The sequence below is a fragment of the Mycosarcoma maydis genome, chromosome 10 (assembly GCF_000328475.2).
Source record: "Mycosarcoma maydis chromosome 10, whole genome shotgun sequence".
Taxonomy (NCBI): domain Eukaryota; kingdom Fungi; phylum Basidiomycota; class Ustilaginomycetes; order Ustilaginales; genus Mycosarcoma; species Mycosarcoma maydis.
The window spans coordinates 645,312-663,408 of NC_026487.1; the positions used below are offsets into that span (position 1 = coordinate 645,312).

At 56.1% G+C, this 18,097-nt stretch overlaps 4 protein-coding genes across 4 annotated transcripts; all 4 read right to left on the reverse strand.

The window, feature by feature from the left end:
* Positions 1-218: 218 nt before the first annotated feature.
* UMAG_03859 (uncharacterized protein) lies at positions 219-2,726 on the reverse strand (the record flags this gene model as incomplete). The annotated part of the gene is made up of 1 exon (XM_011391985.1): positions 219-2,726. The coding sequence occupies one exon, from the start codon at positions 2,724-2,726 to the stop codon at positions 219-221; it is 2,508 nt and encodes an 835-aa protein (XP_011390287.1).
* A 957-nt stretch (positions 2,727-3,683) lies between these two features.
* Positions 3,684-5,231, reverse strand: UMAG_03860 (uncharacterized protein; the record flags this gene model as incomplete). The annotated part of the gene is made up of 1 exon (XM_011391986.1): positions 3,684-5,231. The coding sequence occupies one exon, from the start codon at positions 5,229-5,231 to the stop codon at positions 3,684-3,686; it is 1,548 nt and encodes a 515-aa protein (XP_011390288.1).
* Positions 5,232-7,039: 1,808 nt separating this feature from the next.
* On the reverse strand, positions 7,040-12,799 carry UMAG_03861 (putative bile acid-exporting ATPase; the record flags this gene model as incomplete). The annotated part of the gene is made up of 1 exon (XM_011391987.1): positions 7,040-12,799. One exon carries the CDS (start codon positions 12,797-12,799, stop codon positions 7,040-7,042), a length of 5,760 nt encoding a protein of 1,919 aa, XP_011390289.1.
* A 1,388-nt stretch (positions 12,800-14,187) lies between these two features.
* UMAG_03862 (uncharacterized protein) lies at positions 14,188-16,938 on the reverse strand (the record flags this gene model as incomplete). The annotated part of the gene is made up of 1 exon (XM_011391988.1): positions 14,188-16,938. One exon carries the CDS (start codon positions 16,936-16,938, stop codon positions 14,188-14,190), a length of 2,751 nt encoding a protein of 916 aa, XP_011390290.1.
* Between the last annotated feature and the right edge of the window lie 1,159 nt (positions 16,939-18,097).

Below are 18,097 nucleotides of genomic sequence, written 5' to 3' on the forward strand. Positions count from 1 at the left end.
CCAGAGACAAGTTCATTGTGTGAATCCACGGTCCAGTAATACAAATCATCGAGAGCACTCCGCGTCGTGCAAAGTCGAGCGCGTCGTGTCGAACGTGAATGATGAACATGATGCGGTCACGAGAGCGAGCGAGATAGTGCACGCCAGGAATCGAGCCGAGTTTCTGCGCTTAGCTTGTGCACTGTGCCGACTTGTACGCCAACGTCGGCAGCCCACTCTTATGACAAACCGAGCATACCCACTTTTTCATCCATCAACGCCTCGTTCTCCTCCTGCTGTTCCAACTGCATCCTTGTTTCCATGCTCTGCGGGTTGTTGGCCGAGATGGACAGACCCAGTGCGCCCGAGCCGTAGCCCGGCCCGCTTCCGGAAGCAGCGGGAGAAAACGAGCCCATAGCTACGATGGCGCTCGTCATCGCAATCGTTGCCGCGCCCGCTCCTGTGGACGCTGAATTGACCGGTGTACACGGTCGAGATATCGTGGGCGACGTCGAGTATCGCGAAGCATAAGTTGTATAGTGATGATGATACACACCGCGATAGAGCACACCACCACCGGGCGAAGAGATCGGCATGAGCAACGGAGAGTTGGACCCACCACCCCCGTTATTGCAAGCTGCGTTAGCGTTCGATGACGCCGCAGCTGCTACTGCCGCTGCGAAACTAGCATTTGTAGGGGTCGTGCCGAGAGACGAGCCAAGATTCATGGGCGAAACCGCGCGTCGTTTGTACGGTTCGTACCTGTCGTCTCCCGTTGTCTTGCGTTTCGAGAGACGCGCACCGGAGCCAGCAGCGCCGAGCACGCGAGGCGAAGTGTCGAGATCCATGCCAGACGCTGCGCCTGCTCGACGCCAAGTAGCTCGTTCACCGGCAAACACCCCGCTACTCGCTCCACCGGACGAGCCAGTCGAGGCGCTCGGAGACCACTTGTGCGCATTGGCTTTGTCTCTGAAACCCATCCACAGCGCATTGTTTTTGCGTCGGGGCAGCGAGCCTGCGCCTCCAGGAGTGGCTGTGGCCGAGGCCGAACCGAAGCTGGTCGACAGCGTTGTGCTGTTGGCTGCAGCATTGCCACTGACACCATTCACCTGGCCGGAAGCGTCGTTGGCCGCCGCTGGGTTGGCGAGACCGGCGGTACTGGAGGATGAGGCGGCGTCTGGCATAGCATTCGAGGAGTGAACGCCGCGGCTGCGCATGTGATCCTCTTCGTCGGACAGCGAATCGGTACGTGAGTAGTACATCATCATTTCCTCTTGCTCGGACGACGTATCGGAAGTTTCGCCGTCATCAAGCCCATCGGCGGTGAATACACCTTGAATGTCATCGACATCATCATCCCACATGTATTTGCGTCTTGAAAAGCCTGTACCCAGGGTCGCGGTGGCACCAAAGAAGGGCGATCGTGAAGCCCGCATGGCGCCATGGTTGATGCTGATGCTGCTGCTGCTGCTGCCACCACCTGTTGTGCCGCTGGGTCCGAATCGTGGTGTGCGCGGTAGCGTAGCTTCTCCACCCAAGCGTTTCTGTAGTTTGGCTTCGGATGCGATCTCCGAGTCTTCGGGCTTGCATTCGTCCTGCAACGAGGCTGCGACACGCGCGATGGAACGATCTTTAGGCAAGAGATTGCCTCGGCGCGTGACGGCTTTGCGGACGACATTGGAGGACAGCAGCGACGAGGAGCGCGATCGATTAGCTGTGTGACCCAATGGTGAGCCGATGGATGGACCTGTAGAGGGAGAAGGTGGTATTGCGCGAGGTAAACCGGCGCCGCCTGTGGAAGAGGAGCTGTCCTGACCTGAATCCGAGGCCGAGGCACGTGCGAGAGCAGAAGAAGCGAGGCTGGGGCGTGTACTTGGCAGATGCGATGATGCTGATGATGCTGCCGGGGGAGGAGTGCTTGGTGTACTGAAGAACGAAAGTGGCGGACCCATGACAGACGGGCTCGGCGCGCGCGAGGCCATGGCGTCGTCGTCTTCGACCTGCATCATCTCATCGTCGCCATCGTCCGGGTCTTGGTTTAAGCGTGTATTGAGAGACTTGGAATCTTGCTGTACGGAAGGAATATTGTGCGACGTATCTTGTTGATCGTAGTGATCGTCGTGGTCGAGGTGGAAGGGAGTGATCTCTCGTCCCAACATGCTCGCCCGGCGAAATCGAGCTGGAGAGGCGATGGCGAAGCCAGGCGAGTTGATAGCCTGGGAACGTCTGAGCAACGCTGCGGGAGTGGTGACGCTGCTAGACGAGGGGGACGAGGATGACGACGACCCAGCGGTTGGCAACGCTGTCAAGGCGGGTGGAGGCCAACCTTGGCCTGCAAGTGACAACGGGGGAGAGTGCGGCTGTGCGCTGAAGTGGTTAGAAAGCGAATTGGCATGGTCTCTGGCCGAGCGTGATGGTAAGTTGCCAATGCCTAGCCCGGTTGCAGAGGTGACAAGTTTGGAAGGAGACGAGCCGAGAATGTGAACTTGATGAGCGTCGGCCGAGTGGATGAAGGGGAGGGATGGACTAGACGGAATCGAGATGGGCATCGAAGAACAAGAGGCACTCGACCGAAACAAGGCGGCATTACCAGCGCTGCTGTTTGCGTCCGTGTTGCTGCTCGTGCTGGGCGAAAGGTCACGGGCTGCGGATCGGGATGCGCCAAAGGGAAGTGCAAAGTCGGACGAGGAGGTAGCAAAGGCTGACCTACCACGAGAGGCTTGGCTGATGCCGGCATGATTCGACATGGCCGCAAGAGGCGTCTGACAGTAGTGATTACCACAGCAGCAACGAGCCGCGTCCGACCAATGTGCCAGTGAGCAGGCTGTTAGAGGCGATCAGGATACGAAAGAGCGTGCGATGAGGTGGGGCGACTGCAGTTAGAGTGTCCTACTGCGGCTGAGCCGTAAGCCTGGCATGGTGACTAGAAGACGGTGTTTGGCAGCATCTGACGAGATATGCGTGCTTGCTCTGTCGTTGTCGACGAGGAGCGTGCTTGTCGTGGTCAGAAGCAGTCCAGTAGGCCTGACCGAGCGAGGCAATCACGATTCCTGAACCACGGATGCCGAGACTGTGAAACGTCGGAATGCGCTCGAGACAATCACGAATTGTGAATTCGTGATTGTGAATCGTGAATTAAGCACGAAGAGCTGCAGCGCAGCTGGTGGCTTGCTTTCATGGTTTACTACAGGCGCAGTCACAGTCGTGAGTTGGTGCGTTTGCGGTTTTTGTTTTTGGTTGGACGTGTTGAACCCTGACTCACTCGACTCTTCCCTCATTCCCAACTCCACCAGCGGCAAAGCACCCGAATCGTGAATCGTGAATCGTGAATAGACACGGACTCACCCCAAATATTTCAAAAAAGGGCCCATTTTAACACCTGACTTTGTCCAGCTCTTTGTTCTTTACAGAAACACGTAACGCCCACCTCTGTATCCACACGCGTGACCTCATCATGGCTTCGGTCTGGCTTCAGGATGACTCGGCTGTGCGCAGCTCTTGTAGGATGGGCAGCATGCACGTCGAGCTGCAACTATGCACGATCGAGGAAAGCGTCTGTTTGGCACCTCGTACTTGACACTAGCACAATCACACAGCCCCGATTTTTGTCGAAAATAGCCATGACAGCCAAGTCGCAAGCATTCCGGTGACATTGAGCGCATCTAAAAAAACGAGCATATAGAGACAAAAGCAGCACGCGACGCTCAATCGTAGCGAACATCACGTCGCTGACCAAGTCCGATGCGACGAGCCGAGACAGTAAGGTTGCGTCCACCCTGGTCCAAGACCACGACGTGGTTCTTGATAAAGCTGAGACCGATGATCGAGATCTGCGCGGGTCCAGTCTGGAAGGCCGAGTAGCACATGCCTTTTCTGCCGCCGATTTTGGCGGGTGGGATGGGCTCGTTGGCATAGAAGACATAGTCCTCCTTGGGAATGGTAAAGTTGGTACCGCCAATCTGCAGGTTGAATGCAACATTTTTGGCTTTCCTCTCGTAGCGCTTGAGGCCCGTGTCGCAGGGGATCAGGTAAGGGAAAGCAAGTCCGCTGCTCGAGTCGGCAATGTAGGAACCCACAATCTGACTGTTAATGTCAGCCACAATCGGAGGTGGAAGGTAAAGTACGGCGGAACCCGTGTCAATCATAAACCGTTGCGGTCGCTCGTTGGTGCCAGGAGCGATGGCAAGCAGCTTGTCGCCCATGGTCATCTGGTCAAAGTAACCGGCCCAGAGATAAGGGGAGAGCGCACGTGTCCAGGTGATGTCGCCCTCGAGAAGATCATCGTCGATCTCGCCAAACGTGTATCGTCCTCCACCCCCTTTGCCAGTCTTGCGGTTGGCCTTGCGGAGTGCGGCGGTGAGGTAGGTCTCTTTGAGCAGGCCACGCGATGACATGGCCTCAAACGGAGTCGTCCATCCACCCTGCGTGCTGGAACCGCTTCCGGACGAAAGACCGACGAGGCCCTCCATACCTCGCGAAGCACGCGAGCCACCGGTGATGCTGGTGGCGAGCGCGACGGGAAGCTGGTTCACCTTGAGCTTCTGCACGCCAAAAGTCCAGTCATCGATGCCGACGTACCCGTTGGAGCTGGAGCCGGAACCATAGCTGTAGGACCACGGCTGAGCGGGCGTACCGGGAGCGGCAGCCTGGGGCGTGCCACTGGCGCCGATGGTGCGGTTGTGGTAGGTGGAAGACCTGGCGGGATCGAAAAACGTATGGTTGTTGGCGTAGCAGCAGGCAGGCGAGTAGACCCAGGTGTCGGAGCTGCCCGAGTCAAAGACCATCTTGAGCGTTTGCGGACGAGTGCCAAAGCCAACGTTGACGAGCCACTCGTTGTCGGCAGAGTTGTCGGTGGCCTTGTTGATGACGATGCCGAGCGAGTGGTCGTGCAACTTGCCGCCCTCGATCCAGCTGCTCACCTGATGACCGAGATGGTCAAGCGTATCGAGCAGGGCGTGACGGCCTTTGTGTTGGGGTTTATGCTCATTGGCGTCTTGCTGGCCACGATTGGAGCGGCACGTCTTTTGGCTTCGTTTGGAGCCTGCGCCGGAAAGCGCACGCTTGCGGAAGTCAAGAGGCAGCTCGGAAGTTTCCCATCTTGAGGCGAGGAACTTGGGATGAGAAGGGGTGCCATCAGCGGTGAAGAAGCCGGAAAGAGGCTCATGCGAGACGTCGAGGTGTTGCTTTGCATAGACGACGGTGGTGAGAGCAGCGGTGGCAGCCAGGCCGACCAATGCGGACGAGGACTTCATGGCGACAAGGTGGCGAGGCGGATTCTATACCAACGTGTCAAGACAGGAAACGAATGTAGGAAAGCGCGATGTCAAAGATGCACACACACGTTCTTATACACAGATGCCCCTGGTGGCACCAAGAGGCGTGTTTTGTTGGAATGAACGTGGGCGGCTTGACCGACGGGCGAAAGCGCTGGTCAAGAGGGACGGATGTCGGTGCGAGGACACGAGAGGACAGGCAAACAAGCAAAGTAAACCAAAGCGGCGTCTACAAGGACGACGCAAGCGAGCGAGACAAGCAGTGGAAAGCGAAGCAGAGGAGGTGCAAGCACAAAGGTATCGGAGAGGGAAAAGGGATCGACAGTGAAACCAGATGCGTGCGGGCGCTCTACAAGTGAATCACGAATCCCGAATCACAAATCGTGGATAGATGCAAAAGACTCGAACTATCTAACTTAGCTGATCAACCTGACATGATCAACAGACATGCACGCATCTGTACTGCGAGGTGAGAGCGATGCGAGAACAAGTCACAGAGTCAGTGCCAACAACCACGAACGTAGAAAAAAGAAGCTAACAACCAACATCAGCCGAACAAGCGAGACAGGAACACTCGCACACTCACACACACACGAGAGCCAACGAGAGAGGGAGAGAGAGAGAGAGGCGCTTTTGTGGGTGCTTCATCCCACGTCTTGGTTGCCTTTTTCGTTTTTGTTTTTGTTTTTGTTTTAGTTTTTCTTTTCTTGCCTCGAACACAGGCGTTGAGTTGTTGGTGCAGAGCGTGGAGGATTCGTGATTGTTTTCGCTTGGCTTGGCACAACGCCGCGCTGGCCAAGTTGAGTTGACCCAAGTTATTCACGACTCGTAAGGTAGCTCTGGAGTGTCAACGGAGCTGCAAATTCGCATCAGCCAAGCCAATTCATGATTCTGATGCCCAATTCACCTGCTGCTCTTCACGCTTCACGCTTCACGCTTCACGCTTTGTGCTTCTCTCTTCATTTGCGCCTTGTCCTGTTCACGCTTTACGCTTCACACTTGGACGCGTCCTCTCCGAATTCAATCACGAATGATTTTCCCCTTGCAATAACATCGAACACGCCGACAGGCTAAACGCCCTTGCAGCAGGGTAAGGCCAACAGTCGCAGAGTGAAGCAAAGTTAGGCCCAACACGGAACGAACCAGCCGACCACGCATCGCAGCCCACAGATGCAAAGCGCCACCTGACGCCGAAGTTGTTGCTCGCAGAACACGCCACAGGTCAGCTCAGCAGGGTCCTCCTATACGTTGACCGGCTAGCTGCCGAGCTTGACGCCTGTGACTACGAAATGTTCCTGTTCCTGTTCCTGCGTCGATCAAACAGCCAGCACAAACGTTGACGGCCTGCTCTACCATGTACCACAGCCATCGTGCGTTTGCCGAACCACGGCAATTCACGATTCATCCCAGTTCACAGGCTGCTGCCTAGTCGTGAGTGGCAACGGCACCATCGTTCCAAAGCGACTCTACTTGAGTTGATATATACTGTATCTCGTAAACAACAGCTAACTTAACGTTGTTGGGGACAGCTACAGCTCCACTCGCCATGCATCCGTGCCGATCCACTCTTTTCCAGACTTTTCCTTTTTCGGTCTGCTAGCTGCCATGCGATGTCGGGATGCAACTAGGCAACACTCTTGAGGGGGTTTTCCCCCTTTGCATCCAGAGCCACTCGTGACTCGTGACTGGCATTTGCCAAAATTGAGTGTGTGAGACCGAGACTTGCAGGTCCACCTCACTTGACTTGAATGCTGCTTGCTATGCCACCGATGGTCGCTGCTGTTGCTCTACGTGCTGCGCACCAAAGATCGCTGCTCCTCGGCCTGCTTGGCAATCCGAAGCAGTTCGCCCATTTCACCGCTCTGCTCGCACATGGAGTGGAACACACTCGATTCCTCCTCCATCAGCGACAATGGGGTTCCGCACTCGATCACTTTGCCCTTGCCCAGCACAACAATCTTGTCGTAGTCTGCGATCGTCTTGATCCGGTGGGCAATCGTAATGATTGTCGCTTGCGGTGCCATTTCTTGACGGATCGTCTTTTGAATCTGTGCGTCTGAAGCCGAGTCCAGATTCGCTGTGCTCTCGTCCAGCACCAGGACTCGACTGTCGCGAAGCTTGAGAAGTCCACGCGCCAGAGCAAGAAGTTGCTTCTGACCTGCCGAAAAGTTGCGTCCACCTTGCTCCACGGGCGCATCCAGCGACGTGATGATGTTGGTTCGACCGTACATCTCGGCGTCCTCCTCGGCTCCTGGCGATCCAGGTCGACTCGGCGCGCGGCTCACGGCACGCGACACTGCTGGCGTGGCAAACGACGCCAATCGACACCTTTCCAGAGCCATCCACAGCTCGCTGTCCTCATACACATGGAACGGATCCAGGTTGGATCGCACCGTACCACTAAACAGCTGTGCATCTTGCGGAATCACCGTCAGCCTCTCCCGCAGCGTACGGATCGGGATGGATGCGATGTCGATACCGTCAATCTCGATCGATCCCTCCTCCGCCTCGAGGAAGCGAAAAAAGCACAGTGCAAGCGTCGACTTGCCCGATCCGGTTCGTCCCACGATGCCCACCTTTTCTCTGGGCTCAAACTCCAGGTTGATCCCATCCAGAACGCGAGGGAACTCGGGCGTGTACCGAACCGCCAGATTCTTGATCACGATTCTGCCTTGGCTGCTAGGCCAGTACGCTGGAGGTTCCTGTCCAGACTGACGCTCCGGCTCCAGATTCAGATACTCGCTAATACGCTCCACACTGTTCATGTTGATCTCGGTCTGGGTATACATGCGTACGATCCACAGCACCGACTCCACAAATGTGATAGCGTATGCGAGTACAAACCCGGCCAAGCTCGCCTTGATGTCCGTTCGAAGCAGCAAGAATACCGCCGACAGGAACGCCACCGACGCTCCCGCAATGTCGACGCGCACCGACAGCCATCGATTCTCGTACCAAAGGAAGAAGAATGCCCGGTTCGCCTTGTCCACCAGACGCAGGCAGTGTCGAGTAAAACGCCCCGCGTCGCCGTACGCGCGAATCGTAACACATCCGTTGAGCACCTCGCCGACCACCGTGTAGATTGGCGATCGTTCCACCGATTCGATGCGCTTCAGGTCGCGCGAGCTTACCAGGTACAGCGCTCCAATCACCGTGTATACGCAGATCACGATGAGCGCCACCACCAGAAAGATGGGCGTAGCCCAGCAGATCAAAACCAAGATCGCAGTGGCCGTCAGTGTGCACTCGAGCAGGAACAGCATGCACACCGCCATCTCCTGGTCTACCGTCTCGACATCCTTTGACAGCCGGTTCATGATACGACCCACCGGCGTTCGATCGAAGAATTGCGGTCTCGCATTTAAAATGGCATCCGTGAGTCGTCGGTAGATACGCCGCGAAGCTCGGAGCGAGATAAAGAACTCGTATCCATCTCGCAACACCGCCATGGTCATAAACCCGAGCGAAATGGCCAAGTAGACGCTAAGGTAGAACGTATCCAGGTCGCCACTCGTGCCGCGTGAGTAACCGTTATTCAGACGTGTCAACACGGCGTCCATGCCCCTCTTTGACACATTGCTGCTGTTGACCAAGCCTAGTGAGAGTACGCGCTGTCCATGGAAACCTTCAGCGGCAGAGTAGTGGCTGGTCAGCGTGTCGGCGAACGAAGCCGCTGGGTGGGTTTGTAGTTGGTTGGCACCGGCCAAGCGGTCCGCCAAGCGATGCAAAACATTGTCCAGGCGCAGATTGCCCAACAACGACGGTCGGTTGGTCCAGATCGTGTCAATGAGCGGAGTTGTCATGAACGTCCGAATCTGCTCGGATGTAGAGCCGAATGTACGCTGCTGTGCCCCACCGACAGCAGCTACACGGATGTCAGCGGTCTCCTCGCGGTAGTCGTGCGACTTGGCCCATCTCATGAGCCAGGCGCCCGAGCCAATGTCGAGCAATCGCACAGCAAAGAAGAAAACAAGAAGCGAGCCCCAGAGAAGCACCGCATATCGCGTCTTGCTAGCTACCGATCCCAAATACAAGCCGTAGTTCTTGGTACCTACAGCGCCAGAACTGTACGTCTCCTCGTTGGTGTGTGCCTTTTTCTTTTCCAGCTTCTTGGCCATTTCCTCTCGCTCTGCCTCGTCACTGCCTCCAGCGGCAAGCTCTTCGATCGTCATCTCCTCGTTGCCGTTCTCAACTGCGTCGGCGGCCTTTAGACTGGACTGCAGAGCCTCTCCTTCCTCCGAAAAGACGCCAGTTGCATTAACAACGTCCGGCGTACCTGCCACCACGACGCTGCCGTTGTCCATGGCGACAGCGAAGGCAGAACCTGGCAGACAGAGACTGATGGCGTGCGTGACGAGAATGATGGTTCGGTTCTTGGCGAGCGCACCCTTGAGCGCGTGACGGTAGAGGTGCTTGGCCGTGTGGCTGTCGACAGCTGAAAGCGCATCGTCGATGAGGACGTGCTTGGCAGATGAATAGAGCGCTCGTGCTAGTGCGATTCGAGCCTTTTGCCCACCGGATAAGGACGTGCCCTTCTCGCCGACTTCGGTCTCGTCGCCATACTCGAGCATCTTCAGATCGGGCTCGAGAGCACAAGCCTTGACGACGGCACGGTAGCGACGTTCGTCGTAGCGAGAGCCGAACAGCACGTTTTCCTTGAGCGTTGTGCCAAGCAGCCAGGGGCTCTGACTGCAGTACGCCACCGACTCGCTCAAGCCGGTAGCGCGGTCGATCGGAGCCGTGGCGCGAGCTACTGGACATGGCATAAACGTGCGTCCACTCAGCTGACGCGTTTCGCCTAGCAGCGACAAGAGCAGAGTTGTCTTGCCAGAGCCAACAGGACCGGCGATAATGCTCAGCTTACCGACGGGGAAGCGCAAATTGATCTCGCGCAGGCAGAAAGCGCCTTCGTCCAACTCGCTATCTTCATCGACGTAGGTAAAGCTAGCATCCTCGAACCCAATCAAACGGCCCTCATGGTACGCTGCTGAGCTTGCACAGGCTCCGCCGTCTGAGCTGTCTCCCTCGAAATCAGCCAGATCGCTGGCGTCAACATCGCGGAGAAGCTGCTGGTACTTTTTCGTCTCCTCCTCGCGCAGATATGTGTCGATGCGTCGCACCGAGACGAGCGAGTTGAGGATCTGTACAATCATGTCGGGAAGCGCATCGAGCGGGTTGCGCAGTGTGTTGAACAACGCCAAAGCGGTGAACGCCTTTTCGGCAGTAAGAGGCTGATGGAAAAGTTTGGTGTGGGCGCCAAAGGTGGCGCAAGTGACAAGCATGGGCGTGCCCATGTAGGTGAACGTATTGCAGAGCCAGGCCAAGTAGCGGGTAGCGAGCACTTGGAGTTCGCGCTGACGCGCCTCGTCCATGCGGGCATTAAACGAACGCTCCCAGGCGAAGAACTTGACAGTCTTGATGCAGCCGAGCACCTCTGTGGCCAGGTTAAGACGCTGATCGGTGGTTTCGAGCAGACGCTTCTGCAGCTTGACAAACCAACGCGAGACGAGCGTCTGAATGGGAAGCGAAGCAAGCAGTACAAGGAAACCGATCACGGCCGACCAGCCAAGAAGCGCGATCAGGTAGACAAGGCAAAGGCCAATAACGAGCGGTGCACGTGGAGCGAGAAAATGCAGATAGGCGCAGATCTCGGACACCTTGAAGACGTCAACCGAGATGAGGTTGACGACCTGGCCGTCGGTGGCACGTTTGGGCGTTGTCGAGTGCTTGGCGTCCTTTGCCGCGTCGGCGTTAGCCTTCTTCTTGGCGGCGGCGCTCGAGTTGTCGTGCGCCTGTTCGGCGTCGGCAGCCTTGTCTGTATCATCCTTGTCGCCGGTGCTTCCGATATCTTTGCGTCGGAGCGTTTTGGTGACGATCTCGGTGATCAGAATAGCACGCAGACGGATACAAATACGCCTACCGATGAAGAGAGCTCGTGAAGCCGAGATCGAGGCGAAAATCTGACCGACAAACATGCCGAAAGCGTAGAGAATGCCGAGATGGAGGGGCTGAGCATCGCGATAGTCCCCGCTGCGGCGCTGTTCGTCTCTCGCAGCAATGAAGGCAAGAATCTTTTGCAGGAAAAAGGGTGGCACAAGGTTCAGACCCGCCTCGAGGGTTGCCCAGAAGAATTGCAGAGCGAGGAACCACTTGAAATGACCGAAAAGGCGTCGCCAGAGCGGTCGAGTGGAAGGCGAGAGACCAGCGTGCAGACCGTGCTTGGGTGGTTTGCGCGAAGCAGCAGGTGGAGTTGGGGCATCATCGGATTGGGTTGAGGTGTAAGCACGGAAGCAGGCGACAACGGCAGCAGCCTTGTCGGCTACAGGCAGATCCGGAATGGCAGCCAGCGTGAATTGGGTCCTGTAATGTTTGACTATGGCGGGGGTGACGAAGCCAAACGTGGCACGAGAGAGAAGCGAGGCGGTCTCCTCTGGGGCAGGGATGAGCTCGCTGGTTGGCGTGTCCGGATTGACGTCCGTGGCGCACGGTTGTGCGAGACGGTCTACGCTGTCAAGGCGGGGCGATGGGAAGGCAGTCCCCGGAATGCCGTGTTGCGTCTCTGGCGACATGGTAGTGTAAATTGCTCGAAGGTCGCGAGGGAGAACCGTCTGAATTGGGAAGGTAAGAGTGGGTGCCAAGACGATGCAGCCGACAAGAAGCTCGATCGCGGTGAGTACCACAGCTCCGCGCGTGTGGAGCTGTGGATGTGCGTAGTGATTCAAAAGCGCGGTGCGCAGATTGAAGAGAGCGACAGCCACATAGACCGACATGAGCGTCGCCTTGTGTGAGAAGAAGGAGTGCTTGGATGCGAGCGAGTAAGCGGATATCGAGGCGAGGTAGAACCAGAGAGTAGCCCAGTAGATTTGATAGCTTCTAGAATGCCAGCCGGTGGCCCAATCTCCAGCGTGAAGCGCCGCCAGCAAGATGGAGCCAAAGACATCGACGATCCGACGCAGCAACTCGAGCTGAAGGAGGCGTCGAGCGAATTTAGGATCGCGAGAGGTGGGAGGGGTGAGATGCACCTCGTTGAGAATGACAGCGTTTTCGGTGTGAAAGACTTCCAGTGCGGCTTGAGACGCTGCTGCTGCGGCGGCGGCGGCGGCGGAAGGAGCGGCTTTAGATGATCCGTTGGTCGATGCGAAGGGCAATGTTGATGAGTAGACGGAGGAGACACTGTCGCTACGGAGGATGCGGGAAGAGTTCCAGGGAAGAATAGTACTCAACAGGCGTCGAGCAAGACCGGCGAGTCCGCGAGAAGATACCAAGCGTATAGAGGCGACTGGACGCTGTACGGAAGATGGTTGTTGAGCTGATGAGGCATGTAGGACAGCAGAAAAGGAAGAAGCTGCTGGGTCGAGGCTTGCTACGTGCTTGGCAGAGGCGGTGAGCGCACGACGTCTGCGGATCTGATGCAGGACAAGAGAGAGGAAGGAGAACAAAATGAGCGCCAAAGGTATAAACGAGTTGAGCACGTTCTGCTGGAAACAAACATCCCAGTCGATGCCGTTCCAGATGCGTCGTCCCGCACAGCTTGGTGAAGACAGCATCCTTGCAGGTAGCAATGCGACAGCTACGGTGCTTGCTACGTATCGTTTCTAGTCTGAGCGAAACTCGGATTCAGCGCAGTGCAAGAGTAGGCCAAGCGAGCTATAGGAAGCTCCAGACTCAGACTCGAATCGAAGGAAACCCAAGCGGTACAGAAGTTGCTATGAGACACCGAAGATGATCGAGGATGAGAGCGCGACCAAGCACCGACGACCCGAAGAATGGCAGTGAAGACGGGCGCCGGCGAAGAGAAATGCAGTTGACTCGGCAGAAAGTAGTCCTAGGTGAAGTGGGATGAAAAGGTCGTCGGAGGCTTACGACGATGATGATGTTGTTCTTGATGATGATGATGATCGAAGATGAGGAGAAGGGCTCGAACCAGTCTGAGCTGACAGGGAGCAAACTCGAAAGCATCTCGTGTCTCTTCTGTCCAACTTGAAATCACGAATAGGGTCCGATCCTTAGCCTTGGTAAGATTTTTCGAGAAGAAAGCCACAACGCATCCCCACGCCGGTCAGTCACGAGTATACTCACCACTCGTGACTATCCGTATGAGTGGGTTACGCGAGCACAAGTTTTACAGTCGTGAGTACAATGCACACACGACTGTGACTGCACACAGCTGTTGCTAATCCTAAGTTAACTGAAAACAACAGATTCGCACAAATCGGCAGCGGAATTTCTGATTTTTGTTTTTATTTCGTATTTCTCAAAAAATACAATCACGAATTATGACTAATTAATTCTCATTGCCTGTTGAGTGAGCGCACTGTACTGTACTGTGTCTACCTTGTACCTTGCAAGGTCACGATCTGGTTACAGGTGACAAACACAAAAGGTGACTGGACTCTCGCCTCCCTCCACCTTGCTGTTCACCTTGATGATTCGTCATCGAACAAGCAGGCACCACGGATCGGTTCTTCTCAAGCACCATTCACGATTCACGATTCGTGCTTGGAAGCATGGTCGTCGGATAGCAAAAGAAATTCAATCTCGAGGCGAGCCGTGTTCGGTTCAACGAATCGTGAGTGGCTTACGCTTGGCAGCCAGACGTCCTTTAGCTGCGTTCTGGTTCGAAAGCAGCGAGCCGAAATCGTATATGCAACTAACTAGCCAGCCAGATTTCTACTTGGATGGGCGGACCACACCGCGCCGAGCCAACCAGATGCTTGCAACACCCCCACAGGCCGCGATCTCAAAATTGTGGATAACGTTATGTTAATCACGAATCATCCTCCCCCACGCTGAGCCAACCCACTCTTGACACTCACTCGCAGTCACTCGACAACTCAGCCCAATGGGCTCGGATTGCAGAGAAGAAGGTACACATAAGGAAACGACCATGTACAAATCGAATCGCAGTGCTCGCCAAGATCACATGGGCGACTTTTTAAAACTCGATCAAAGGCGATTCCGTGGCGGCTGCATCTGCATTTGCATTTGCATTTGCATTTGCATTTGCACTTGCACTTGTCACGCCTGTCCCCGCTGGGTTTTGCCACATGCCTGCTGACGACGGTGCATTGGTGTAGGGACTAGCCATCGGCGACGTTGCTTCGGCTGCATTGCGATCCGGTCCAAATCCATTGTCGGGATGAGGTGCTACGGGGAACAGAGGCAGGTAGCTTGTATCAGCTTTGACAGGCGCTTGCTGCTGATGGTAGCTTTGCTGTTGACGTTGGTGCTGCACATCGGTTCCTGTGGCTGTGCGTTCAAGTGCACCCTCTGTTAAGGCCGGTGTAGGCACCGCACTCCATCCGTTGCGGCTCGAGATGGACGCGTCTTCCGGCAGATGCGACGTAGAAATCGATTCGTTGCCCTTTCCATCATTGATGACTTGCGACTTGTCAGCCGGCACCACCGTGGAAACATTGGACGGTGCCCCGCCCATGATACCCTGGGTACGCACAGAAAGCGTATCCGGAGGTTGCGATGCCAGAGGTTCAGCCGACGACATGCTAGCTGCTCCGTTGGTTTGAGCGTAGGCGGGCGCTGTCGTGTGTGCAACACTGTTGGCCTGTGTATGCGATGCATGGTCGATTGTTGCGCCTGAATAGTCATAAGCTGCGTACTGTGCCGTATTTGCAACTGTGCTTGTGGGTGAGAGCGCTTGGTTGGGGTCAGCGTAGACGGCATTGGCATGGTTGCTGACTGGATTGGGTGAAGCATACTGCTGATACTGCGGGTTAAGATGCTGCTGCTGCTGTTGTTTCTGTTGCTGTTTCTGTTGCTGTTTCTGTTGCTGTTGTTGTTGCTGTTGCTGTTGCTGTTGTTGTTGCTGTTGTTGTTGTTGTTGCGCTGAGTGTTGTGGGGGTGGTTGATCGCGTGCGTATTGGGGCTGAGCTGCGTGGGGTGCGTAGGGCTGTTGGGTTGGCTGATACGGCGGCTGTTCGTACTGTGGGGGCTGAGTTTGAGGCTGAGGCTGAAGCTGCTGCTGCTGCTGAGGGAGCCACGGAGCAGGAGTACCCGAATAATCTGAAAGAGGACCAGCGTGAGATTGCGGCGTCTGAAGATAGAGAGACGAAGGTCCAGCCTGTTGGGCGGCATAAGCAGATTCGTGCAGTGGAATCGACGGCTGGTAGCCATAGCCATAGCCCTGATGAGAAGCAGCGGGGTAGGTGGCTTGCGCATAGCCATGAGGAGCGTAGGCTTGAGCGGGACGTGTCATTTGTGCATCGAGCAAACGGTCATACAGGTGCACCGCCTCGGTGAGCTTATCGTGCATCGAGACCAGCACATTGTGGCGTCGATGACCTTCTTCGAGGTTGCGCGCCATACGAGGCCTTGCAGACGATGCTTTTTCGTACATGGCCTGCACCGACGCGGGCAGAGGTGCTCCCACCATGCCGGTGCGCTGGTTGTGCGCCTGCTGTGCTTGCACCGTCTGGGAGAAGGTGAGGATGTTGTCGACGTCTTGCGGCGCTAGGTCGAGCGAGGGTGGTAAGGGCAGATGTGAGTTTGCAGACTGGCTGGCATCGGTCGCCGAAGTGGGTGCAGGGCCAGCTGTGTCGTTGAGACCGAAGGGAGCACTCGGTTGCGGAGGCGCCCAGTCTCTCAGGCTGGCAGCGATGGCAGCAGCGAGGTCAGGATCATTGTCTGCATCGGTGCCTTCGAGCACGCGGCCATTGGGAGGCTTGTGTGCACTCAAAGTGGCAGCAGAGGGCTGACTTGGTGTTGCAAAAGAGGTGGGACGAGAGCGCTGCGGTGCAGTTTCAGCCGAAGCCTCGAGAGACAGCTTGATGGCGAGCGCAATGTCGTCCTCCTCCTTTTGGCGGGCGCTGCGCTTTGACTTGGCACCGAGGGTTGCGGAGCGGTGGTGGGATGAGGAGGACGACGCACCGCGGCCAGAAGGGACATGTTTACTGGAGGAGGTGGAAGGAGAAGAAGAGCTGGCGCTCTTGGACCGCGAGAGCTTGAGTGCGTTCTTGGGAGGACCTTTTCGAGCGTAGCAGCCATCGCAGACGCGTACATCTTGACCGATGCCGAACCAGGAAAGCGCCATGTTGTGGCTGGAGCACTGCTGACAAAAAACGTTGCCACAGTTGCGGCAGTGGTGCTTGCGGTTGAAGGTGGTGAATGCGGTACGGCATCGCATACAGACATCGCCGTCGACCCACTCGGGTGCGGTGAGCGTTTCGACGAGAGCGGCGGCGACAGCTGCGGCGTTAGGGTCAAGGGGGGGAAAGTCAAATTGGTCGTCGCTCTTGAGCTGTTGGTAAATGTCGGTGATGTAGCTCATGTGTGCTGGCTTTGCCTGCGCGATCTGTGACCAGTTCTGGATGAGGCCGAGCGCCTTGTTTTTGACGTCGTTGTTGACGCCAGCTGGATTACGAAGGACGGAGAGGAGGTTGTCCATGAACTCGCGCGATGCCACTTGTTGGAGGAAATGATCGCCACCGTTCTTGATGCAGATGTCGGTGAGACCAAGCGCGAGGAGGACGACGTTGGGGTTCTTGTGGCTAAGGCGACGCTTAAGCACCTGCATGGCCTGTTTGGCAGGGACCTGCTTGGCTCGCACCTGGTCACAAATCTCGAGGTTGAGCGCAATGTCTTCTGAGCCTACGGGGAGCATTTCGGACGTGGCCTTTTCGACCTGCTCGGTGAAGGCATCTGCGCCCCACGCTGACCAGAGCGCCGACATTGTACACGATGCCAGTTGAACGGATGCGGGTCACAGGACAAGCACAGCTCGGTGGAGGACGGCTTGCGTCGAGCACCGTCACGTAGCAATCCACGCCGCAATCCACGGAGCAATCGGCGTAGCAATCGGCGTGAGCGTGAAGGGATGATTCAAGGAATCGCAGCGCTGTTATGAAAGGCGGATGATACCCAAGAGCCAGAGACTTGGGACAATCGCGAATGATGGACAAGGACGACGAGATAGGAGATGTAGTTGGGTCGAATCACGAATGGGCCATTCGAGGCACGAGGGTCTCGCTTGCGTCGTAGCGTGTGAGTGCGGTGAGCGTATTTTGCTGCGACTCTCTGTACTCCTCGTGACTGCGTGCTTTGGGTGTAGTGATTACTGAGCCACAGCTGTGCACTGACGCAAGCTTTGACTGAGTTGCAGCTTAGGCTTGCCCGTGCCTCGTGCCTCGTGCTTTACGCTTGGTTTTTGCAACTCTCGACTTGGGCATCGCCGCTACGACGGCGCACACGACTGAGCACCGCGCACCACGCACTCGAAATGGCAGTGTTATACAACAGGAGTTAACATTGTTTTTCAAGCCGTGAGCACCATCGCAACCATGAACGGGCCTGCTGTCGTGATATTCGTGATATTCGTGATATTCGTGATTCGTGATTCACAATCGTGAATCGTGAATTTCACTCGTGACTTCGATCACGTCGGATCGTGAATTGATTTTTATTATGAAACCTATTTTGGTGTTCGACCAAACACTCTCACTTGTTTGCACGTCGCACGTTAGAAGGATTCGTGACTAAAAAGTAATCCTTCCCTGACGTGTGATATTCACGAATCGCGTGAATGGGCAGAATTTTGCAATTTCCAAGTAGTAAGCAGCAAGCAGCGAGCAGCGAGCAGCAAGCAGTAAGAAGCAAGCGACGAGAAAGAGAGCCAAGCAACCATGAACGGCCCACTTCACAGTCACGAGTCTAATCCTATCAAGAATCTGCTCAGCCTTAGACTCTCTCGTATTTGGTCACAGCGCGCGCGCACTCGCACTCGCACTCGCACCCGATTCGTGATCAAGTCAGTTGACGCGCGCTGTGGTGCCTCTCTGTCGATTCGTGATTTTCTCTTCCTCTTTTGTGCTGCGAATCTTCACGCTTGACGG